The sequence below is a fragment of the Poeciliopsis prolifica genome, unplaced genomic scaffold (assembly GCF_027474105.1).
Source record: "Poeciliopsis prolifica strain line A6 unplaced genomic scaffold, Auburn_PproV2 SCAFFOLD299, whole genome shotgun sequence".
Classification (NCBI taxonomy): Eukaryota; Metazoa; Chordata; class Actinopteri; order Cyprinodontiformes; family Poeciliidae; genus Poeciliopsis; species Poeciliopsis prolifica.
In genome coordinates, this window is record NW_026562674.1 from 30,001 (window position 1) to 54,340 (window position 24,340).

At 49.9% G+C, this 24,340-nt stretch overlaps 1 protein-coding gene and 1 pseudogene across 1 annotated transcript; both read left to right on the forward strand.

Annotated features, from left to right (window-relative positions):
• The window catches only part of LOC129357757 (E3 ubiquitin-protein ligase HECW2-like), a 24,359-nt pseudogene extending 9,744 nt beyond the window's left edge, over positions 1 to 14,615 (forward strand).
• Positions 14,616 to 17,442: 2,827 nt separating this feature from the next.
• On the forward strand, positions 17,443 to 23,387 carry LOC129357758 (serine/threonine-protein kinase 17B-like). Its single transcript, XM_055026789.1, has 8 exons — positions 17,443 to 17,699; positions 17,871 to 18,048; positions 19,414 to 19,626; positions 19,703 to 19,841; positions 20,375 to 20,501; positions 20,842 to 20,890; positions 21,290 to 21,469; positions 21,704 to 23,387. Exons 2-8 carry the CDS (start codon positions 17,924 to 17,926, stop codon positions 21,924 to 21,926), a joined length of 1,056 nt encoding a protein of 351 aa, XP_054882764.1. The 5' UTR covers positions 17,443 to 17,699; positions 17,871 to 17,923; the 3' UTR covers positions 21,927 to 23,387.
• The last annotated feature ends 953 nt before the right edge of the window (positions 23,388 to 24,340 follow it).

Here is a 24,340-nt window from a genome sequence, read left to right on the forward strand (position 1 = left end):
CCCCCGCCCAGCCCCGTTGCCTAGCGACCCTGGCAGAGCAGGTTTTAACTGTTTAAACTTCTGCTTCTGGGTTGCAGACGGACGGTTGTACAGTTAACATGGAGATGAGGGGGCGGAGCCAGCAGCAGCTTATTTGCATTAAAGGGACAGAGACCAGAAAACAAATCATTCTGAAAACAGGCGAAACTGAGGAGGAGAAATCTGATGAAGGAGTGGGGAGTATGTATATATCTGAGCCTATGTGGATCGTGATACCTACTTCCTGTTTCCTACTTCCTGCTTCTTGTTTTCTACTTCCTACTTCCTGTTTCCTACTTTCTCTTTCTTGTTTTCTACTTCCCATTTCCTGCGCAGGGTCCAGCCGGTCAGCCCGCTGTGCCGCCTGCCCACCGAACACGTCAGCGGCCAGCTGCAGTTCCGGGTGGAGCTGACGTCCACGGGGCCCGATGGTGAGCCAGGCTCCACCCTCGTGACCCTTTCACTCCACCCACCTGTCTCTGTCCTCACCAGCCTCTGTCCCACTGCAGGCGCCTCGCCAGACTCCATCATCGGCCTGTCACCGCTGAACGGCGCCCCGGGGACGCCGTCAGACGACGAGGACCTTCCCCACACGTTGCCAGGCGTACTGTCCGCCGGCCTCTCCCCCACCGGCCCTCAGGGGCCCCACGGCCTGTGGGAAGGCGGGGCCGCCGCTCTGCCGGAGAAAGAGCTGCCCGCCGTGCGTCCGGCGCGCTTCGTGGAGGTGGCGGCGGTTTGTGAGCGCTCCATCTTCCAGCGGTCGCTGAGCGAGGGTCTGGACGCCATCGAGGCCCGAAGGGCCCCGGTGAGAGGCCCCTGGGCGCCGCCTCTCCCAGGCTGTGCTCCAGCTTCCCCACGCACACCCGGCTCAGCGACATCCTGCACATCGACTCCGACGAGGACGAGGAGCGCTCTGCCGTCAACGAGCTGCCGCCCCTTCCGCTGTCGCCGCTGCTGCTGAACGGAGAGCCTCCTGATGGCGGCGGCGGCCCCGACGATGACGACCTGTTCCTGGTGGAACCGGAGCTCTCGCTGCAGGGGGCGGAGGGGGGGCCTGGGGACGCCCTGGGCGCAGAGCCGGATCTGGAGCCGGACGACGGTTCGGAGCCGGAGGTTTTCCTGGAGGTGGAGGAGGAGCACATTGTTACCCATGATGCTTTGCCAGAGGCTGTGGAGGCTCTGGAACTGGGGGGGCGCCGGGCGAAGACCCTACGTCAGAGATGGATTCCTTCTCCATGGCAACAGCACCTCAGACCGCCGGCTCCTCCTCCGACAGTGGAGCGGTTACCATGGCAACCGCTGTGGTGAGTTTGGTCCTCCAACAGGAACCGGGTCTGATGAATCAGTTCCTCTCAAAGAATCGTTCAAATGTTGTAGCGACAAGCTACTGATGACACCAAAGGTGTCGTCCAATCAGGAGCCAGCATTATTCTTAAGGTCCCAACTGGTCCAGCTGGTCCAACTGGTTCTGATCCAGGTGGTTCTGTGCAGGAAGCTGATGAAGGAGCGGCGACGACCATCGACCGGGAGGAGACGGGGAGCCCGGCCCGCCGCCGACCTCCCCACCGAGGGATGATGATGAGGATGAGGATGAGGAGGCAGGAGGAAGACCGGCGGCCTCCGAGGCCGAAGCTGATCCTCCGGCCGCCAGCGAGCCGCCGCAGGAGGAGGAGGGCGTCGCCGTGAGGAGGCGGAGCCTGCAGGCTGCGGGCGGCGGTGATGACGGACAGGAAGTGGCGGAGACCAAGACTCGGGAGGAGGGGGGGTCTGCGGATACCACGGAAACAGACAGGGAGGAAGGTACGGCGCCTCCTGCTGGTCTCAGACGGTGAAATCTCCCAGAAATAATCCAGTCAACCTGTTTTCCTCCAGACGCTCCGGTTAACGGCCATCCGGTCCGATCGCTGCCCTCGGTGCGCCACGACATCCACCGATACCAGAGGGTGGACGAGCCGCTGCCCCCCAGTGAGTGTGTTTGCATGCCGCCGCGCAGCGTCACACAGCATCTCGTCCTATCATGTTGCATCCTGCTGCATGCCAATTTCATTTCGCCGTGCGTGCTGCGTCTCGATGCGTAGCGCTGCGTCTCGATGCGTAGCGCTGCGTCTCGATGCGTAGCGCTGCGTCTCGATGCGTAGCATTACCTGCTGACTGTTTTTTACTTTTCTTCATAAACAAACTAAACTTTGCTGGTACTTTAACTGGACCACTGAGTTCTGTTCCAACTGCTGTCAGTTTCAAGTTGTCAGGTTCTGGTGGGTTCTGCATATCAATCAATCAATCAATCAGCTGTAATTGATTTGGTAAGCCACCATGTTGCTGCTGGATCTGTTAACCGTTTCCTTCTCTCTCCTCTGCGCAGACTGGGAGGCTCGGATCGACAGCCACGGCCGGATCTTCTTCGTGGATCATGTGAACAGGACGACCACGTGGCAGCGGCCCACCGGACCGCCCGCCCCGCAGGGCATGACCCGCTCCAACTCCATCCAGCAGATGGAGCAGCTCAACCGCAGGTAACCATGGCAACGCAAACCGTCATCCAGGTCAAGTTCACGACTGACGACCAGATCAAACTGGAGTCTGGAGAGAAATGTCTTTCTTTCGATGAATATTGAAAGAGCCTGCAGGATTCATTGTTTCCCAGCCACACGGAAACAGATTAAAAAGTTCATAATCCTAACCCTTTACAATCTGACCCTCTTCATGTTTTTAATTTCACCGCGGTTTGTTTCTGACAGATACCAGAGCATCAGGAGGACCATAACCAGCAACGAGCGTCCAGAGGAATCCTCCGCTGAGCTGCCGGAGCCGGAGGGCGAGCTGATGCCTCACTCCATCTCCGGTCCGTTTCCGCTGACGCAGCAGCTGGTGGCCTCCCACTGGGGGCCTCCCACTGAGTGCCTCCCACTGGGGGCCTCCCACTGGGGGCCTCCCACTGAGTGCCTCCCACTGAGTGCCTCCCACTGAGTGCCTCCCACTGAGGGCCTCCCACTGAGGGCCTCCCACTGGGGGCCTCCCACTGAGGGCCTCCCACTGGGGGCCTCCCACTGAGGGCCTCCCACTGGGGGCCTCCCACTGGGGGCCTCCCACTGAGTGCCTCCCACTGGGGGCCTCCCACTGGGGGCCTCCCACTGGGGGCCTCCCACTGGGGGCCTCCCACTGGTCCAGATGTTTCTCTGACCATTCCCTGAATCTGTTGCAGAATATCGCAGAGAAAGCGCGGTGGCTCACTCCAGCAGCCGTTCACGCCTCTCCCTCCTGCTGCAGTCGCCCAGCGCCAAGTTCCTGTGCAGCCCAGACTTCTTCACCGTGCTGCATTCAAACCCTGTAAGCTCTGAGCTGCTCCCCCCAGTTCAACCAGTCCATCCAGTTCAACCAGTCCATCCAGTTCAACCAGTCCATCCAGTTTAACCAGTCCATCCAGTTTAACCAGTCCATCCAGTTCAACCAGTCCATCCAGTTCAACCAGTCCATCCAGTTTAACCAGTCCATCCAGTTTAACCAGTCCATCCAGTTCAACCAGTCCATCCAGTTTAACCAGTCCATCCAGTTCAACCAGTTTAACCAGTCCATCCAGTTCAACCAGTCCATCCAGTTTAACCAGTCCATCCGGTTCAACCAGTCCATCCAGTCCATCCAGTTTAACCAGTCCATCCAGTTTAACCAGTCCATCCAGTTTAACCAGTCCATCCAGTTAAGTGCCTGTGGGAATAATAGCTCCATGATGTAAAGTCTGATCTGCTGGTTTTCAGTGTTAGTGGCTCCGTTCTGAGTCTCTGCCTCTGATTGGTTGTTTCTGAACCTGTTCTCTGTTGATCACCACCCTGATGTGGGCCGCCTGAGGTTATTCGAGGTTATCTCAGGTTGCTGCTGTTGCGTTTCGTGCAGAGTGCCTACCGCATGTTTACGAGCAACACTTGTCTGAAGCACATGATCAGCAAGGTGCGGCGGGACGCTCACTACTTTGAGCGCTACCAACACAACCGCGACCTCGTGACCTTCCTCAATATGTTCGCCAACAAGCAGCTGGAGCTCCCCCGCGGCTGGGAGATGAAGCACGACCACACTGGGAAGGTATGCCAGCTTGCTGACTTTGACTAGGACGTCGGGAGCTCAGCCTCTCAGGGTTTGTTTGTTTGACCCGCAGCCTTTCTTTGTGGATCACAACTGTCGGTCGACGACCTTCATCGACCCCCGGCTGCCGCTGCAGAGCTCGCGCTCCACCGGGTTGCTGGCCCACCGCCAGCACCTGAGCCGCCAACGGAGCCACAGCGCCGGGGAGGTAAGAGGCCGGCGCAGAGGTCACGTAGAGGTCAGATCAGTCCTGGAGAGGCTGTAAGGTTAAAGGTCAAACCTTTGTCCAGTGTGTTTTCCTGGAGGTTAGTCAACAAGCTAAACGGTCCTGCAGTCTTTGATCAAACCTTCTGAAGGACGTTTTGTTTTCATTTAGACTCCGGCTGAGATTTACTGAACGTTTTCAGGGGAAATTAATTTCATATCAGTTTATGAACAACGAGGTCAATTTATGCCTGGTTCACACAGCCGGAGTTTAACCAGTTTTGCGGCGGAACAAACCTCACTCTCCAACATTCAGACAGGAAATATCACAAAACATGGCCGACGATGAAGAAGCGCCGACGGTAGTTAATGGACGACGTTTAACAGAAATAAACCAGACGATCATCGTTTTGTTTTCAGTGTTTAGGATTTCCCTCCATGTTTCCGTCAGCGCGCTTTCTGATTGGCTGACATCACATTTAACATCCAACATCGTGACATCGGACCGAGACGATCCAACATGTGGAATGTTTAGATCGGAGCGGACCAGATCCGCTACGATCACCTTGAGATGCAGTTTGGTAATCAGAAAGAATAACAGAATAATAATCTAGTCGTCTGAGCTTTTCAGCAAACTGCCGATCCGATCCGATCCAAACCTGATGGAAGAATCTGAGCAGCTCGTTAGATGCTGGTAACCAGAACCAAGCAGGTGGACCTTGGTGGTTGGGTCGGGTCCTGAACCGCCGCTCTCTCTCAGGTGGTGGATGACTCCCGGCAGAGCGGCCTGCCCGCCATGCCCCGGCCCTCCAGCACCTTCAGCGGGTCCAGCCGCAGCCCGTATCACGACGTGGTTCCTGTGGGTGAGTCCGCCGGGCCGGGTCCAGTTCTGGACAGAACACACACCTGGTCACGCACCTGGACTCTTTCTCTGCTTTACATCCAGCTTACAACGACAAGATAGTGGCTTTTCTACGCCAACCCAACATCTTTGAGGTCCTGCAGGAGCGGCAGCCCGAGTTAGCCAGGAACCACTCCCTAAAGTAACCGGAGCACGACCTTTGACCTTTGACCCTGCCGGATCCCTGCCTGTTTAACCCCATGTGTGTCTGCAGGGAGAAGGTTCAGTTCATCCGCAGCGAGGGCGTCAACGGACTCGCCCGTCTGTCCAGCGACGCCGACCTCGTCATGCTGCTCAGGTGAGGTCCGATCTGTGATCCAGTCTGGTTCTGGAACCATTTACCGGGTTCACGCATCGTTAGAAAGACTTTAGCTCATGGATCTAAAACTGAGACCAACTGCTCATTGTCATGACAGAACAATTTGATGTCATTTGTCGTTTATTTCTCATGAGACAATCAAAAGTTTGGCTCTTTCACCGACATCTTCATTGAGGTCATTGAAGCTACCGCTAATAGCTGCTAACATAGCCTTGCTAGCTAGCTAGCTAATGTTTTGTGTCTAATGGGCGATGGAGTCAACGGAAGGGGAACGATGATCAGCAGCGAGTCGTCTCTCCTCAGGGTGAAACCCAACACACGGGACGCCACTGAGACAAGAGTTAACTTTTCTCAATTTCTGTCAAGGTTGCATGAAAAAGTCCTGAATTTGATGTGATTTAGGTGTGACAGCTGGCATGATGTTTCTGTTATTAACAGCTGGCATGATGTTTCTGTTATTAACAGCTGGCATGATGTTTCTGTTATTAACAGCTGGCATGATGTTTCTGTTATTAACAGCTGGCATGATGTTTCTGTTATTAACAGCTGGCATGATGTTTCTGTTATTAACAGCTGACATGATGTTTCTGTTATTAACAGCTGGCATGATGTTTCTGTTATTAACAGCTGGCATGATGTTTCTGTTATTAACAGCTGGCATGATGTTTCTGTTATTAACAGCTGGCATGATGTTTCTGTTATTAACAGCTGACATGATGTTTCTGTTATTAACAGCTGGCATGATGTTTCTGTTATTAACAGCTGGCATGATGTTTCTGTTATTAACAGCTGGCATGATGTTTCTGTTATTAACAGCTGGCATGATGTTTCTGTTATTAACAGCTGGCATGATGTTTCTGTTATTAACAGCTGGCATGATTTTCTGTTATTAACAGCTGGCATGATGTTTCTGTTATTAACAGCTGGCATGATGTTTCTGTTATTAACAGCTGGCATGATGTTTCTGTTATTAACAGCTGGCATGATGTTTCTGTTATTAACAGCTGGCATGATGTTTCTGTTATTAACAGCTGGCATGATGTTTCTGTTATTAACAGCTGGCATGATGTTTCTGTTATTAACAGCTGACATGATGTTTCTGTTATTAACAGCTGGCATGATGTTTCTGTTATTAACAGCTGGCATGATGTTTCTGTTATTAACAGCTGGCATGATGTTTCTGTTATTAACAGCTGGCATGATGTTTCTGTTATTAACAGCTGGCATGATGTTTCTGTTATTAACAGCTGACATGATGTTTCTGTTATTAACAGCTGACATGATGTTTCTGTTATTAACAGCTGGCATGATGTTTCTGTTATTAACAGCTGGCATGATGTTTCTGTTATTAACAGCTGGCATGATGTTTCTGTTATTAACAGCTGGCATGATGTTTCTGTTATTAACAGCTGGCATGATGTTTCTGTTATTAACAGCTGGCATGATGTTTCTGTTATTAACAGCTGGCATGATGTTTCTGTTATTAACAGCTGGCATGATGTTTCTGTTATTAACAGCTGGCATGATGTTTCTGTTATTAACAGCTGGCATGATGTTTCTGTTATTAACAGCTGGCATGATGTTTCTGTTATTAACAGCTGGCATGATGTTTCTGTTATTAACAGCTGGCATGATGTTTCTGTTATTAACAGCTGGCATGATGTTTCTGTTATTAACAGCTGGCATGATGTTTCTGTTATTAACAGCTGGCATGATGTTTCTGTTATTAACAGCTGGCATGATGTTTCTGTTATTAACAGCTGGCATGATGTTTCTGTTATTAACAGCTGACATGATGTTTCTGTTATTAACAGCTGAGCGTCTCGTCCTGCGTAGCAAACTTAAGCTTCCTGATTGACTCGTTCATCACCATCTTTCTGCAGTTTCGTTCAGATTTAAGCTCATCAGTCCGCCATGTTTGGATTCGATCCGCCGTCAGTCCGCTCCGTTCTGCTGAGCGGCTGAATTTAGGCTGCCTCATTTCTGACCTTTGACCTCTCATGCTTTGCCTCTAGCCTGTTTGAGGAGGAAGTGATGTCATACGTGCCGCCGTTGCTCCACCCAGGTTACAGCCTGTCTTCTCCTCAGAGCTCTCCAGGTGAATCTGTCTGTTTGCTCACACTTTATTGCATTCACAGGTTTATTAAACAACAGCAATAAAAAGTTTTGATTATTTCGATATGAATTGTTTTGTTTGTTCAGAAAGTAATATAAAGCCAGACGTTCTGTAAATACGTTAAAACGTCCCGATCAAACCTCCAGACTGAATGTCTCAAAGTTTGACTAAACACTGTGTGAAAGCAAAGCCCCGCCCCCAGAATGGTGCAGCCAAGTGGGCGGAGCCAACAGGTGCTGAGGGGCGGAGCCAACAAGTGCTGAGGCTGTACGCTGCTACATTTAGCAACTTTTCAGTAAATATTTACTTAGAGAGCTGAACAAAATATTTAGCTTACTTACTAAATATGGAGTTTGAAACTGTGTTATCTAAAATGAACTGTTGTTGTTCATTCATCTATGGAAAATGAATTTTTTCTCTTGTCTAAACTCAAAGTATTTACATGCAGGACCTTGTAGGAGCTGCTGATTATATATTTACGTTTTATAACCTTATTATGCGTTTAGTTTTAGTCAAACTGAGCAGAAATACAGAGTTAACAGAAAATGCTTGAATTTTCCCAGGATTATCTTGTGAAGAAAAATCAAACACCTTCCAGGCAGATTCATTCATCCTCAGATTATTATGTGAAACAATCAAACTTATTTGGTTTTGTTGGATGTTTGCTGCTGTTGAACTGAAGAGCTGATGAGTCTGAAGCTCATCCAGGATTAACCTGCATTCAGGGTTTTTATTGCACTGCGGTGATTCGGTTGGAATCTGCTAACGCTCTCCTGTCTCTGCCCTCCTGGACTTTCGTCCCGTTCGTTGCAGGAACGCCGCGCGCCAACGCGAGCGCCCGCTCCGTACAAGAGAGACTTTGAGGCGAAACTGAGGAACTTCTACCGGAAGCTGGAGACGAAGGGCTACGGCCAGGGACCGGGGAAAGTCAAGTACGTCATAAAAATACACAGCTAGTGCCTGATTCATCATTTAATATGATTATTCATGTTTTTACACAAGCTGGGAAAGTAACCAGATGGTCTCAAATAAAATACCAACCAAAGACATAAAGAATGAGCATATTTACAGGTCACTGATTGCAATTTAAGACCTATGATAAAATGTGATTCAGGACAGATTCACAGTTTTAGACCCACTTATTGCTGAATCTTTCACAACATTTGATCAATAAAGCATCTGAACTGGATATTGAACATCTAGATGCTCAGGCAGGAATTATAACAGGTTTTTCTGTTCATTGACATGAACTTTAACTAGACCACGGTGGTCATTTTAAAAATATGATCAACTGATTCTGGTGAACTTACAAACTTTATCTCGGCTCTTTTCATATTGAAGGAACTCTGCCTCTTAGATTCTTGTTTTGTGTTTGAAAAGTCCAAACAGAATGTATTTTTGGTATAAATGACAGTATTAGAAGGACAGTAAGTATTAGAATACTAATACTTATGTTTAGTATTCTGTCTTATTTTTCTGTATTTCATTTTACCGATGTTTTATTCTTCCTGTTTGTCTCCAGGCTCATCATCCGCAGAGATCACCTGCTGGAAGACGCCTTCAACCAGATCATGTGTTATTCCCGTAAAGACCTGCAGAGGAGTAAACTCTACGTCAGCTTCGTCGGCGAGGACGGGTGAGGAAGCCGATGCCTGATGGTGGGAGGTTTGGTTCTGCTGAATGAGAGTGGGCCGAGCAGCGCGCCCTGAGAAACTCCGGGTGTGTTTCAGGCTGGACTACAGCGGCCGTCCAGAGAGTTCTTCTTCCTGGTGTCCAGAGAGCTCTTCAACCCGTACTACGGTTTATTCGAGTATTCGGCCAATGACACGTACACGGTCCAGATCAGCCCCATGTCCGCCTTCGTGGACAACCACCACGAATGGTGACTTCCTGTCAGCACTTCCTGTCTGCTGCGACCAGCAGCTTCATGTTTGTTCTGAGAATCCTGGTGTTTGTTCTGGTTCTGTCTGGGTCCAGGTTTCGGTTCAGCGGGCGGATTCTGGGCCTGGCTCTGGTTCATCAGTACCTGCTGGACGCGTTCTTCACTCGCCCGTTCTATAAAGGCCTTCTGCGCATGTGTGGTTCCTGCGGCACCGTCACCGGGCCGGAAAGGTCCGATGTTTCACCAGAACCGTCCGGCTCGTAAACACGTTCAGGGAAAAATGATCAGTTCATGCACAGATTGATTCCTCTGAGGACCAAGGAAGAGGAATCCATCATCAATGGTGGCCATGCTAACTAGCTTAGCATTCATGGCAGGCTAGGCTAGCTGCAGTGTAGCAGAGAGCAGGGGAGGGACGAGAAGCACCACAAGTGATTAATTGACAGCGCTAAGACCCGCCTCCTGGCTCTGATTGGTGGTTTCTAGTTAGTGTTGGGAGAAGGAAGAGCAGATTGGTACCGCCCATTAGAGACCCGGTACCTCCCTTAAACTGGTTCTGGTTCTGGTTGCAGCCCGTGTGACCTCAGCGACCTCGAGTTCCTGGATGAGGAGTTCCACCAGAGCCTGCAGTGGATGAAGGACAACGACATTGAGGACATGCTGGACCTCACCTTCACTGTCAATGAGGAAGTCTTCGGACAGGTCCGTCCCCTAAACGCGTCCCCTGAAACGGAGCGGCGCCCGTCCGTAGTTCCCACCGGCTGTTTGTCTGCAGATCACAGAGAGAGAGCTGAAGCCCGGCGGGGCGGGAATCCCCGTGTCCGAGAAGAACAAAAAGGAATACATCGAGCGCATGGTGAAGTGGCGCATCGAGCGCGGCGTGGCGCAGCAGACCGAGAGCCTGGTCCGAGGCTTTTATGAGGTACCGCTGGTAGCTCCAGCTACAGCTCTGAGCCAAATGTAAAATCTGAGCTAAAATTGCTAAATTAAACATTAAGTGAAGACAAAATGCTTGTTAACCAACAATATCTGACTGCAAACTAAAACAAACGATGTTTAAACTACATATGGAGCTAACATGCAAATTTACCACTGATATATACCCTTTCAAAATAAAAGCTGGGTCTTGAGAACCTTTAAGGAAACAAAAATATATCACAAATGTGACACATTAATATGTGTGTGTGTTTTCCTGTGTGTGTGTGTGTGTCTTGCTCTGTGTGTGTGTGTTTTGTGTGTGTGTGTGTGTGTCTTGCTCTGTGTGTGTGTGTGTTTTGCTCTGTGTGTGTGTGTGTTTTGCTCTCTGTGTGTGTGTCTTGCTCTGTGTGTGTGTGTCTTGCTCTGTGTGTGTGTCTTGCTCTGTGTGTGTTTTGCTCTGTGTGTGTGTGTTTTGCTCTGTGTGTGTGTGTGTGTGTGTGTGTCTTGCTCTGTGTGTGTGTGTGTGTGTCTTGCTCTGTGTGTGTGTGTCTTGCTCTGTGTGTGTGTGTGTCTTGCTCTGTGTGTGTGTGTCTTGCTCTGTGTGTGTGTGTGTTTTGCTCTCTGTGTGTGTGTGTCTTGCTCTCTGTGTGTGTGTGTCTTGCTCTGTGTGTGTGTGTCTTGCTCTGTGTGTGTGTCTTGCTCTGTGTGTGTTTTGCTCTGTGTGTGTGTGTTTTGCTCTGTGTGTGTGTGTGTGTGTGTCTTGCTCTGTGTGTGTGTGTGTGTGTCTTGCTCTGTGTGTGTGTGTGTGTCTTGCTCTGTGTGTGTGTCTTGCTCTGTGTGTGTGTGTGTCTTGCTCTGTGTGTGTGTGTGTGTGTCTTGCTCTGTGTGTGTGTGTGTGTCTTGCTCTGTGTGTGTGTGTGTCTTGCTCTGTGTGTGTGTGTGTCTTGCTCTGTGTGTGTGTCTTGCTCTGTGTGTGTGTCTTGCTCTGTGTGTGTGTCTTGCTCTGCGTGTGTGTTGTGCGCTGCGGGTCGTCAGGTGGTGGATGTGCGCTTGGTGTCGGTGTTTGACGCCCGGGAGCTGGAGCTGGTCATCGCAGGAACAGCGGAGATCGATCTGACTGACTGGAGGAACAACACAGAGTACAGAGGAGGTACGAGGCAGAGGCCTTCCGCACCTTTCAGATCAACCACACTCTGCAGTTTTAAATAGATGCTTCAAAATGTGCATCATTTTTTTACATTTTCTTTAATTTATATTTCTGATTTTTTTATCTTTAATTCAGTTTTTATTACATTTTTTGCATTTATATTTTCATAATTTAAATTTTAATTATTTTCTGTTATTATTGTTGTCAGGCTGATGGACTACAGATGGTTTTTATGTAGATTTTTAGTTGAAATGTTTGATGCAGCAGCAGTCATGACTCAGCATCATCTCTGCCTCAGGTTACCATGACAACCACATGGTGGTCCGCTGGTTCTGGGCGGCTGTGGACCGGTTCAACAACGAGCAGAGGCTGCGGCTGCTGCAGGTAGGAGAGGTGCTGCCCCCTGGTGGAGGACTGGCACAGCGGGGGACTGCGTTCCATAACAGACTTTTATTGTTATAGTTGCTAAATATTATTGTTATGGGACATTGAGAGGAAACTAATCTGGACTTTATCACAGCTGCTGAGGCTTTTATTAATAAAAACAGATCAGCTGAATTAATTTAGAGTTTCTACCTTAAACTTCCAGCAGGATTAAGATGCAAACTATTAAAAGATATAAATGATATTTTAATCTGTGAAGTGGGTCACTAGTTTCTCTCTACATGATTTTGAACAATAAACCTGCAGCGTTTCCTTTTCTCTGAGGTTTTGGGTACAGCTGATTGTTTGACATCCAGTTGATCATGAAATCTTGATGTTGAACTCTGATCAGATGAATGATGGTGTCTGATTTCCTCCTGACGGTCCGGTCGACCCGGTTCTACTAGAACCAGAACTCCATCATCTGCTCCACCTCCAGCTGCTGTGGTTCTGAGTCCAACCAGCCTGTTCCCCTCCTGGCCTGTGGGGGCGCTGCACCAACAACCACTGCAGGAAACGACACTAAAACCTCTGAAGACACTGAGAGCAACTTCCTGTTTCACCAGATGAACCAAGATGGAGGCGTCAGAGTTTAGTGATTTCTCTTTAGTCTTTGGCTGAAGACCAGGAGCCATTGCTGCTGCTAGCGCTAGGCTAACATGTTAGCTTTGGCTGGACTTACCCAGAATGCCCTGCACTGTAGTCCACTTCCTGCTTTTGGAGCGCTCTCTGGTCCTCATGGTGTTCACATTCAAACTGAACCCAGACCTGGAGGACCAGAGGTCAGAGGTCGACCAGCATCAACACCTCACAGCAGGACCGGACTTTGACTAGGCAGTCAGTTTAAAGCGGAGTGATTGATGCGGCCTTTGTGTGAATCCCCCGTTTGTTCAGCAGCTGACGGTTTTCCTGTTTCTGCTGCAGTTCGTGACGGGAACGTCGAGCGTTCCTTACGAAGGCTTCGCCTCGCTGCGCGGAAGCAACGGACCGCGCAGGTTCTGCGTGGAGAAATGGGGGAAGATCACGTCTTTACCCAGGTGAGGAGAGAGAGACGCTGCCCAGGCAGCTCTCCTTCAGGAGGATCATCTTATTCTCCACTTAATAAACGTTGAACATGAAAGTTTCAGAAAGTAGAAGTGGATTTTGACTCTTTTCTCTGAATTATCGGGCAGCTAAATGGAAATATTTCATATCTCAGTTTTTATTTTCACATTAAACAACCAACCACAGTTCAGACTGGTTTCCTGTTTAAGCCCCGCCCACCAGCTCTGATTGGTCCAGGGTTATTTCCTTTGGCTTCCTGTGATGTCAGAAGGTTCTGGAGGTGATTCTGACCTTGTTAGAACAAGCAGCCCAGATCCTCACCATGCCGACTCCAACCGGACCTGTGGCCCGGTTCTGCTGCTCCCAGTTCATCAGGTTTCTGCTCCAGTGTTCGCTTCGGGTTTCCTTTGACCCTGTTGACCTTTAGCAACGAAATGTTAGCTGGTTCTGTGGTCGGACCCGATGGTTCTGAGACTGTTGGTCAGCTTTTATTTTTGGGTGTTTCTGTTCATTTAGCCTCAGGAGAAGCTGCCTGATAACTTGAGGTTGCAGTTCATCCATTCATCCATTCATCCCTCGTTTATCTGTTGGCTCATTCAGTTCAGCCTTTTGGTTTCTCTGTTGGTTTGTGGCACCGTCTCTCCGTCTCCCTCAGGGCTCATACCTGCTTCAACCGGCTGGACCTGCCTCCCTACCCGTCTTTCTCCATGCTGTATGAGAAGCTGGTGACGGCCGTGGAGGAGACCAGCACCTTCGGTCTGGAGTAGCGTCTGGAAACCCTGTGGTCCCGTTGAGGAGAATCAGAGAAGAAACAGACGGCGCACCAACCTGCTGCTCCTCAGTCGCTCCGGTTCTCTGAGGAGACGGAACCAGAACCGCTGGATGTTGTAAAGTTTCTCGTTTCATGTGAACCCGTTTCTGTCACTGAGCCACATGTGTGCTTTATCTCAGCAGCCGCTCTGGCCGACCTTCACTCTGGGGTCACCTGCACTCACTCACCTGTTCGCACAAACCGGACCCGCTCCTGGAGGACGGGCCGGGTTCTGATGGGTTTGGTTCTGGAGAGCCCGGTACTTTCCACACCTTTCTGACGAGCAATACTTCCACTTCCTCCTAACAGATGACATCACTTCCCACGTGGTGGCGAATGTACCAAACCTGCGGCTGAATGTACGAGTCCAGAACTCCAGAAGGTTCTGGACGGCTGGAGCTGGACGGGCCGGAGTCAGAACACAGTGAATGCCATAATAAATATTACCTGGATCTGTTCAGTCCTTTGAATGAGGTCAAAGGTTCTCAGCTTTGTGACCGAGTTCTGGTTCTGGTCCAGCTCAGTTCTGCTGGGTTTGGATCCAGGTTCTGCTGATGACCCAGTTCAGACCCAGCTGCAGCTGCAGTGGTGGGCACGCTCCCACTAATGTGCTACATGCAGATCTGGTTTCTCTTTTAGTGCTTTTGCTAACTTTCAATATGTTTAGCACAGTTAGCTTATGCTAAGCTAAGTTTTTCAGATAAACTCCAAAGTGATGGTTTACTGGGTTTTAATAAAGTTATCGACTGTTAAGAATTGTTCACGTAGCAGCAGTTTGTTTCTTTTCTGTTTATGATTAGCGCAGCGGCATTAGCTTCTGCTAAATCACATGTTGGTATAATGATTCTGTATTAGCTGAACTTGTGTTTATGATTAGCATGAGCTTCTGCTAAACACCCTGTTGATGTAGCGCTTTAGTGTTAGCTTCTGCTAAGAATCACATCGTTACAGCTCTGAAGCATTAGTGGAAGTAACAGCTGAGTTAGCGTTGCCCACCACTGAACAGCTGCTCCTGAGGTCACTACTGATGTTCTTCCATTTTGGTGTTGTGCTAAGCTACCCTCCAGAGCTGCAGCTAATTGGGCTAACACACCATAGCGCTTCATAGCTGCAGCTAGCTGGGCTAACACACCTGGGTGCTCCATAGCTGCAGCTAGCTGGGCTAACACACCAGGGTGCTCTAGAGCTGCAGCTAGCTGGGCTAACACACCTGAGCGCTCCAGAGCTGCAGCTAGCAGGGCTAACACACCATAGCGCTTCATAGCTGCAGCTAGCTGGGCTAACACACCTGGGTGCTCCAGAGCTGCAGCTAGCTGGGCTAACACACCAGGGTGCTCCATAGCTGCAGCTAGCTGGGCTAACACACCAGGGTGCTCCATAGCTGCAGCTAGCTGGGCTAACACACCTGGGCGCTCCAGAGTTGCAGCTAGCTGGGCTAACACACCATAGCGCTCCAGAGCTGCAGCTAGCTGGGCTAACACACCTGGGCGCTCCAGAGTTGCAGCTAGCTGGGCTAACACACCTGGCGCTCCAGAGTTGCAGCTAGCTGGTGCGTCTGACCTGTTGATGACCTTTGGCCAGATGTTGCCTGATCCTCTCCGCCTCTTCAGCCCGGATGTTTCTTTGAAGCTCAGCTGAATTTCTGGATGTGAGGATTGTTTTTGTCCCAGTGCCTCTGATGGTTTCCTCTTCCTAACTGGGACACCTGTCTTCAGTGAAACGCTGCTCTTTGTCCAAAATGTAAGATAAGACATCTGTCTGTCCTCCCGCTGGAGACGCTGCATGTTAGATCTACGGAAGCCTGTTGGAGTCAGACCACAGGAGCCGCGGTGGTTTCACTTTCCTCCCAGTGCTCCCAGTCCAATCCTGCATGCAGGGTCTGTCCGGTGCGGCTCCGTGAGCTGCTCCTGGCAGTGACCACTTGGTGGCGCTGTGTTATAGCTCCATATTGCATGTTGAAGTAGTTCTAGCTCCTGTGCATGAGGATTCCTGCTCTCCATTGACGGATTTGGGTCGGTTCGGGTCGGCCCGCCGGCCAGCATGGTTCTGAACCGTCTATCTTAGTAATGAGCTGACTGGACCGGGGTTCGGAGAACCGTGTACAGAACCATGAGTCTGTGTGTAAGTCTGTCTGTCTGTCGTGTGAAAATATGTCCGTTTTGCACGATTGTACCAAAGGTTCGGGCCTGGCGGAGCGGACCGCGAGGCCGGTTCTGGTCCGGTCCGACTCATCTCACCTCTGGGTTCATGTCTGGGGAACTTTGTGCATGAGGAGCTTCAGGTTCCGGTCGGACCTGGAGGTTCTGGAACATTTCCCTCCGGACCCGGACGCACTTTTCAGATCTCCACTCTATGCAAGGCGCCTGTATGTTTGTCTCCATTTCACTGAGATTGTAATAAAGAAACAGGAGGAGCATTTGATAGGACAGGCGGCTCTTCTTCTACTGTTTACCATCATAACCTGTCATTTTCCTTCTCTTTGTCTTTTCTAGCTGAATGTTTGAAGAATTAAAATCCAAACAATACTCTTAAAAAATAGTCAAACTAAATTTACAACTAAATATTCTTTAAAGCAAAACAAAAGGTTCAAAGAGGGAGCAAACAGGTTGACTGAAACAAATATTAAAAACATGAATTTATGTACAGAGGAGCCCAGACTGGACAAAACACAAGAGTCGAAATAATTCATAAATTTACTCAAGTAGAAATCAAAGAAATGACTCGAGTCAGAAAGTATTTGGTAAAAAGTACTGATAACTCAAGTTATCAATCATTTAATTTGATCAGCAGACGGACCAAAATATAAAGTTAAAGTTTTGGTATTTTAGGGATCAAAATGAAAATAAAATCAGAAGAAAATGTTTCTCATTGAGTTTCGCTGCAGGTCTGAATGTTTCTGTTTTCCTCAGATATGAAATCAATGAGGTAAAAGTACGTTTCTAAAAAAGTTACTCAAGTAAAAGGAACTAGTTACTCTGAGAAGATTTAAATACTGGACCTGCAGGTCAGAGCTCAATGCTCACAATGCTTCATCGGTTCAGCTGAATATGTCTGGACTTTGACTAGGCCTTCATTTAGTTTCTGTACGTCTTTCAGTGACGCACAGAACCGCGACCTGCTGCTCAGGTGGACTTACTTTAGAACCTACATAGAACCGGGCTCAGGAGTCACAATGAGAGCAGAAACATGTTTAACAAAGTCATGACTGAAAGGAACAAAAGACCTGCTGAGATTTTCAACAAAAAATAAATTGAAATGTTTCTTCATTGAATTTGAACTTTGATGAGTTACATTTAAAATTTTAGATTTTACTGTTTGTGTTGAATTATAAACCTGGTTATTATAAATTATAAAAGCAAAACAAAATCCATGATGTGTGTATTATAATTCAAGAGGTCAGCTAATTCCCATATGACTTGGGAAAGTGTTTATTTTTGACTTATTTTAAAACATTACATCATAGGTCATGACCCATTTCTTTATACCAAATACTGTTAATTTTTACTTCAGTAGTTTCTTGGGTGTAATGATACTTTGAAGTCGTACTATTTTTACTTGAGGTCAATTTTTTACTTTCCCATCATGTTTGTAAAGATCAGCAGGAATGGAAAGACATTTGCTGGATGAGTCGGATCCCGGGAAGGAAACGGAATTCCCACGGCTGTTCGAAAGAAAACTGTTGAAACTTTTAGCCAAACACGCCAGTGCGCATGCGCCGCAGTGGAGTGACGTGTCTGAACCGTGTCAAACGGGATGTAAAAATGATCGAAAAGACTCCGGATAAACAAACAAACCAGGTTAACAGGAGCCAGAACCAGCCGTCCGGATCGCTTCACAGCCAGGTGGGTTCGCCAAGGCGGAGCCGAGAGGAACCGAACCGCTCGAACTCACTTTTGGACCGGATGCTTTAGAAGTAGTCGAGCTAACTTGGCGACCGTTGGCTAACCGGAGTGAACCCGCAGCTCGGTGACCAGTCTAAACTAGCCGCGCGGTTCGGTTCTGCTCTCTCGCAGGGCTGAACAATCGGAACCGGACCCGGAAGACCGGGGGACCGGAGGACCGGGGCATGTCTCGGAGGCGGCTGGACAGCCGCAGCGGGCTGCTGGCCGCCGGGCTGCTGGCGGAGCCCCAGACCCCGATCAGCGCCGAGCCGCTGGAGGTCGGATATGACGTAACCGGAGAGCTGGGCAGGTGAGCGGCTCCTTTCCGACCCGGTCCGGTTCAACCGGGCTGGACCGGGACCTCATGTTGAGAGTTTCGGTTCTTCGGTAAAGCCTTTGGCTCCTGATCTGATCTGAAAGGAAAAAGTCAATTATTCAGACCGGAAATGATTTATTAAAGTTTTATGACAGAAACAAGAATCGCAGCAGAACCTTTTCATTCATATTTCAGTTTAGGTACAGCAGCATTTACTGATGTACATTATGGTCTGTTTTAGTGTGTGATTGGTCAAACCTTTATTTAAACATTAACATGTTTTCTCAGTTTTTACGGTAATTTCTGTATTTGTGAAGCGATTTGTCATTTGGGTCTCTGGTTCTGGTCCGGCAGGTTTTTAATCCAGACTAAATATCACTAATATTTATATTTGATGTTTCTATAAACCCAGTGCGGTCCGACCCGGTCCAGGTTCTCCTGGTTTATCCAACTGGACCATCAGGAGGATCCAGATTCTTGTTTCATGTTTTTTTCTGATCAGGTTCTGATCAGGTGTCAGTCAGTCAGTCAGCCACCTGACTGACTGACTGACTGACTGCCTGCTTCTCTGGCCGCCATGTTTTGGACTCTGGACTTTAACCTCGAACTGTGGTAACCATGGTAACCACATTGCGGTCATGTGAGGCCCGCTGGCTCTGCGGTGGGTGAGGAAGAACCAGAACGCAGAAAGGAGAACCGGACTCCATGTTGGTCTGAAACAGGAAGTGGAGGTCTGAAACAGGAAGTGGAGGAAGCTTCCAGCTGATCTGAGATCAGGCGGCGTTTGCATCGTCCAACTGGACCTGACTGAAGGTTGGACTGAAGGTGGGACTGAAGGTGGGACTGAAGGTGGGACTGAAGGTTGGACTGAAGGTGGGACTGAAGGTTGGACGGCTGGCTGCCAGGCAGCACCTGCCGATCCCAGAGTGGATGATTCCAGAACCGCCTGGTCCAAACTGTTCTGATTAGTCCAGAGGTGGAAACAGTAGATGTGGTCAGCGTCTGGGTGGTCCAGTCAGTCCCAGGTCTACCGGACCGACTGGACCGGACCGACTGGTTCTGGGAGGAAGCTGGATCTAGTCCTGCTGATCAGAACCTGATCTGCATCTACAAACTGCGTCCTCATCAATATTATCGTCAATATGATTATTTGTTGATGGTTTTTTTTGTTCTGCCCCAGAAATTATTTTATTATTTAAATACATCTCATATTTTTATACATTTCCTTTTCATAAATATATTTTCCTCCTGTAAAAGTCGGATCAGAACCAGCAGCAGGTCTGGATGGTTTAAAACTTTTGCACAGACCTGTCTGCAGGTCCTCAGTGGGTTCTCTCTGACCTCTGACCTCTGACCCAGGGGGAAGTTTGCGGTGGTGAAGCGCTGCGTGGAGAAAAGTTCGGGGAAAGAGTTCGCCGCCAAGTTCCTGAGGAAGAGGAGGCGGGGCCGGGACTGCCGGGCCGAGGCCGTCCATGAGATGGCGGTTCTGGAGCTGGCCCGGAACAGCCCGCGGGTCGTCAACCTGTACGCCGCCCACGAGACCGACCACGACCTGGTGCTGCTGCTCGAGTAGTGAGTGGACCTGGGGCCCGCCGGGTTACGGTTCCAACTGGGTTCTGACCCGGTTCTGATCCGGTTCTGTCTGCAGCGCCGCCGGCGGGGAGATCTTTGACCTGTGCGTGTCGGAGGAGCTGCTGCCTGAGGCCCAGGTGACCCGGCTGATCCGACAGACCCTGGAGGGGGTCCAACACCTGCACCAGAACCAGCTGGTCCATCTGGACCTTAAGGTCTCACACACACCAGAACCAGAACATGAAGCGGGTCCATTTAAGCATTCAGTATTTCTCTGGGTTCCTTTTTTCAATGTTTAATTTTCTGACTCCATGTTTGAAAAGTTCAACTAAATTTATTGACTTTATTTCATTTATTAAAGTTTATGAGATGTTTATTCTGGTGTGGCAGCAAATGAACAAACTGCTGCTGGACCGGTTCTCCCGACCAGAACCGCTTCACGGCCCGACCAATAGAAACGTTGGTTCGTTCTCTGCAGATTTTTTCTCCATCTGATTTGAGGTTCTGCTGAAGTTCTGGGTCGGTCCAGTCAAAGCCCGGACCGGAGGGAGCGGTGGCTGAATCCTACTTGAACTTTGACCTGAACCGGTCTCACCGGGTCGGCTCAGACCGGACCTCTTTGTTTCTTTGCTGGTTCTGAAAGCAAATATGAGTCAGAGTGGAAAGTGGACCTGCTAATGATGGCGACGGCTGCGTAAACCCTCTCCTGACCCGGTCCGGTGAACTCGTCCTCCATTTTGTCCTCCAGCCTCAGAACATCCTGCTGACCAGCCTGGCGCCACCGGGCGACATCAAGATCGTCGACTTCGGCCTCGCGCGGCGCCTGGGGACGACCGGCGAGCTGCGGGAGATCCTGGGAACGCCCGAGTATGTAGGTAAGACCCGACCCGGTCCGGTCCGACCTGGTACAATCGGACCCGACCTGACCCGATCGAACCGGACCCGACCCGGTCAGGTCCGGTCCGACCTGGTACAATCGGACCCGACCCGGTCCGGTTCAATCGGACCTCCGTCTCCATTAGTAACAAAGCAGATTCCAGCTTTTCTTTCTGCTGGTTTCAGGGGAAAGTGATTGACCTTTGACCTCAGTGCACTCCACACTTTTCAGATCTGTAGCCATAGAAACACTTTGAACCGTTTCCTCTGGTCCTGCTGTCAGCACAGGAAACAGGAAGTGATGAAACTCTGAATGACATCAGACTTCCTGTGTTTCAGCTCCAGAGGTTCTGAGCTATGAGCCGATCACCACGGCGACGGACCTGTGGTGAGTCACCTGGCAGGGGTAACCATGGCAACAGGGTCAGGACGTCCGGTTAGATTTAATCTTCAAAATAAAATATGAAACATTTCGAAACGTCAGAGGAACGTGGAGCGAGGATTTGGTTCTGCTGACCCGGCGCTCTGACCCGGTTCTCTGACCCGGCTCTCTGACCCGGCGCTCTGACCCGGCTCTCTGACCCGGCGCTCTGACCCGGCTCTCTGACCCGGCTCTCTGACCCGGCTCTCTGACCCGGCTCTCTGACCCGGCGCTCTGACCCGGCTCTCTGACCCGGCTCTCTGACCCGGCTCTCTGACCCGGCTCTCTGACCCGGCTCTCTGACCCGGCTCTCTGACCCGGTTCTCTGACCCGGCTCTCTGACCCGGCTCTCTGCTCCGCCTGCAGGAGCGTCGGCGTCATCGCCTACATGCTGGTGACGGGCGAGTCGCCGTTCCTCGGAGACGACAAGCAGGAGACGTACCTGAACGTGTCGCAGGTCAACGTGGATTACAGCCGCGACGCGCTGAGCCGCGTCTCTGAACTCGCCGTCGATTTCATCAGGAAGCTGCTGGTGAAAGCGCCAGAGTGAGTACGGAACCGGGACGGAACCGGGACGGAACCGGGACTATTGGGAAAGTCTGTCATTATTATTGAAGACTCAGCAATTCTTACCAAATTTAACCTCTGTTCAGAACCTCTGTTCAGAACCTCTGTTCAGAACCTTTGTTCAGAACGTTTCTCTGGAGCGATGAACCTTTGGGTCGATGTGGATCCGGATCAGCCGAAAGTTCTGACCTCTGACCTCTGATTGGCCCGCAGGGACCGGCCCAGCGCCGCAGAGTGCCTCAGCCACCCATGGCTGTGGCAGCAGCCGCTGTGCCTGAACCCGGAGCCGGTTCTGGTCCGGCCCGTCCGGGAGCGGAGCTGCGGTGCCAAGTGGGCGGCGCCGCAGGAGGACAAGGAGAACTTCCTGGACTCGCCCCATTCCCACGCCAAGAGGTTCCGCCTGGAGGAGGAGACGGCCGGAGACGGCGACTTCTGATGACCCCTGAGGCAAAGCGGCGCAGACGGCTTCTTCTTCTTCTTCTGTTTTAAATAATTTTAGCTTCCAGAAGCTCTACTCTGCTTCACTGATCCTACAGTCCAACCAAAGATAACAGCTTCCTGATTCTGTCCAGCTGCCCTGCGGGACGCCTCCATGACGCCTGCACTGCAGCATCTATGTAGGGAATCTATGCAGTTTGAATCTATGCCTTAAGGTAGGGAAACTTGTCAGGGTCACCAGGAAGAGCCGCCTGCTGCCGTCGCCAGCAGAACCGTTCGTAACGCCGCCGCTCCCCGCGGGATCTCTGCACCCAAAGTAGCTCAGGGTTTAGTTGTAGAGCAGCTGATGTTCGCGCCGCGCACCGTTTCCTGTCGGGACGTACGGCGGCTAACGGGCGCAGCTAACACCCAAAACTAGCTGCAAACACTTGAACGATGAAACTCCAAAACAAAACAGAAAAACTGAAGGAAACGAGCGAAATGGAAAACAGCAAACATTGTAAACTCAGTCCTCCGCTCCACCAGGGGGAGCCTGGAGTCGGTGATATTATGCTGCTGGTCTGTTATAAAAACTATTGAAAAAGATGTGAAGTATTTCTTCCTTCCTCCAACATTCCTCCTGAGGGCCTGCTCCAGATCGGCGCCCCCTGGTGGTCTGGAGGATTTCAGTGGAGGCGTTAGCAGAGTTTCCGTTTCCTGAGTTTTTCTGATCGATAGGTTTTGTATTGGCATCATGTTTTTTATCGTGTTCGCACCGCTCGGCCGCCGTACGTCACTTCCTCCTTAGCACTTACTTCCTGTGCAGGAAGGAAGGGGCGTGTCTGAAGCCTCTCCGAGTGATGATCTCAGGGCGCCGCTCCGCCTGCCGCAGGCCTGCTCTTGTTGTTATTAATGTTATTTATGTGCTGGACTGATTCTGGATGTTTTATGAAACCATGAGCTCATGTCTTAATGTTGGCTGATTGTGGAGGGAAGCAGCTGATTGAGGCTTTTATGCTGAAAGGAACTGAAGGAAGTAGAAACGTGTTGCAGGACGACTCTGCAGGAGTTTGGATTGTTGGCAGCTGAAGGAGAGAAACGAGGGAGCAGAGGAAGTGAGAGAGGCGGCGTGCCGCAGCGGCTGACCTCATGACCTCACCGCGGGGCACAAAGGGCTCAGTGAGGACGCACCGTCCCGGGATGCCCCGCGCCGCCGCCGCCGTAGGGAGCCGGTCTGACATCAGCTGCTTCAATGGACCTCCATGTTTGTTCTGCTGATTCCTCCTGTTCCAGTCAAATCAGCCACAAGCACAGAGACCAACGGCTGAAACGATGTAACTTTATTTTTATTTGTTTTTTAATGTTTGAGCGGAATTACATCTTGAACAGAATAAATAATCTGTAATCTGATAACTGCTGGCTAATCTGTAGGCGTCACACAGCAAACTGGAAAAGCTCATTAAAGTTGTAGAAAACACAATCAGCGTGGCGTGTCTGTCCAGTGGCGCCCCCTGCTGGCCACCAGCAGCACTAGCAAGGAATGCATCAGAAGTTACATTCAGCAGAAACATCTGGAAAAGCAGCTGCTCAGTTCCTGTTAGCCGCACTGCTAACTGAGGAAGAAGAGGAGGTGATAAAGAGGGGAGGTGCTTCATCCATCCTGGAGGCCAATCATTTATAGATTTTATTGATTATGGAACTGTTTTAATTTCAGCTGCTGAAACCAGAACTGGATGGATGTTTGGTTGGATGCTGAGATATTTGACTCCATGGTAGAGATAAACTGGGATAGTTTTTGTTTTGGAGGCAGTAGTGGCAGCATCATGCTGTGGGCTGGTTTTCCTCCTCCGTCCAGTGGCTAACAGGTTGGCTGACCCGATCCAAAACTGGTACTGGACCTCCTCTCCACACTCCAGTGATGCCCATCAGAACCGAATCAGAACCTCACAGTCAGTTCTGAAGAGTAATTAAAAACCCAAAATGATCGGCCCGGACCTTCTGATCCGGTCTGTTTCCTGTGTTGGATCGGTTCTGAGGCTCACAGTTCTGCCTATAGGTTCTAACGGGTCGGGTCAAGTTCTGGAGCTTTCTATCAGAACCAGAAACCGCCATATTTCACTTCATCAAAGGAAGAAAAATAAAGCCTGGGTTCAGACTGAAGGAATGAAAGAGGCTGTTTACCTCCGGTACGGAAGGCCAGAAGAGACAAAACCACATATTAGCTCATTAGAAAGATACATGTGCATTTATTTAAGACTATTAAATATGAAATCAAATAATTTAGATGCAAACTTATAATAGCCAATGCATAAAATGAATTGTGTTTACTTATGTTTCCTGTTCCTGAAGTCAAACTGAAACCATTTATAATGTTTCATACATCAAGTATTTATTTATTAAATTAATGTTTAATTTTGTCATTCTGGGCCTCCG

Excerpts from the sequence above, each read along its gene's own strand:
- LOC129357758 (XM_055026789.1), top strand. The coding sequence starts at position 17,924 with ATGTCTCGGAGGCGGCTGGACAGCCGCAGCGGGCTGCTGGCCGCCGGG. Across the intron at positions 19,842-20,374 it reads TGGTCCATCTGGACCTTAAG|CCTCAGAACATCCTGCTGAC; the intron begins GTCTCACACACA and ends TTTGTCCTCCAG. Across the intron at positions 21,470-21,703 it reads CTGCTGGTGAAAGCGCCAGA|GGACCGGCCCAGCGCCGCAG; the intron begins GTGAGTACGGAA and ends ATTGGCCCGCAG.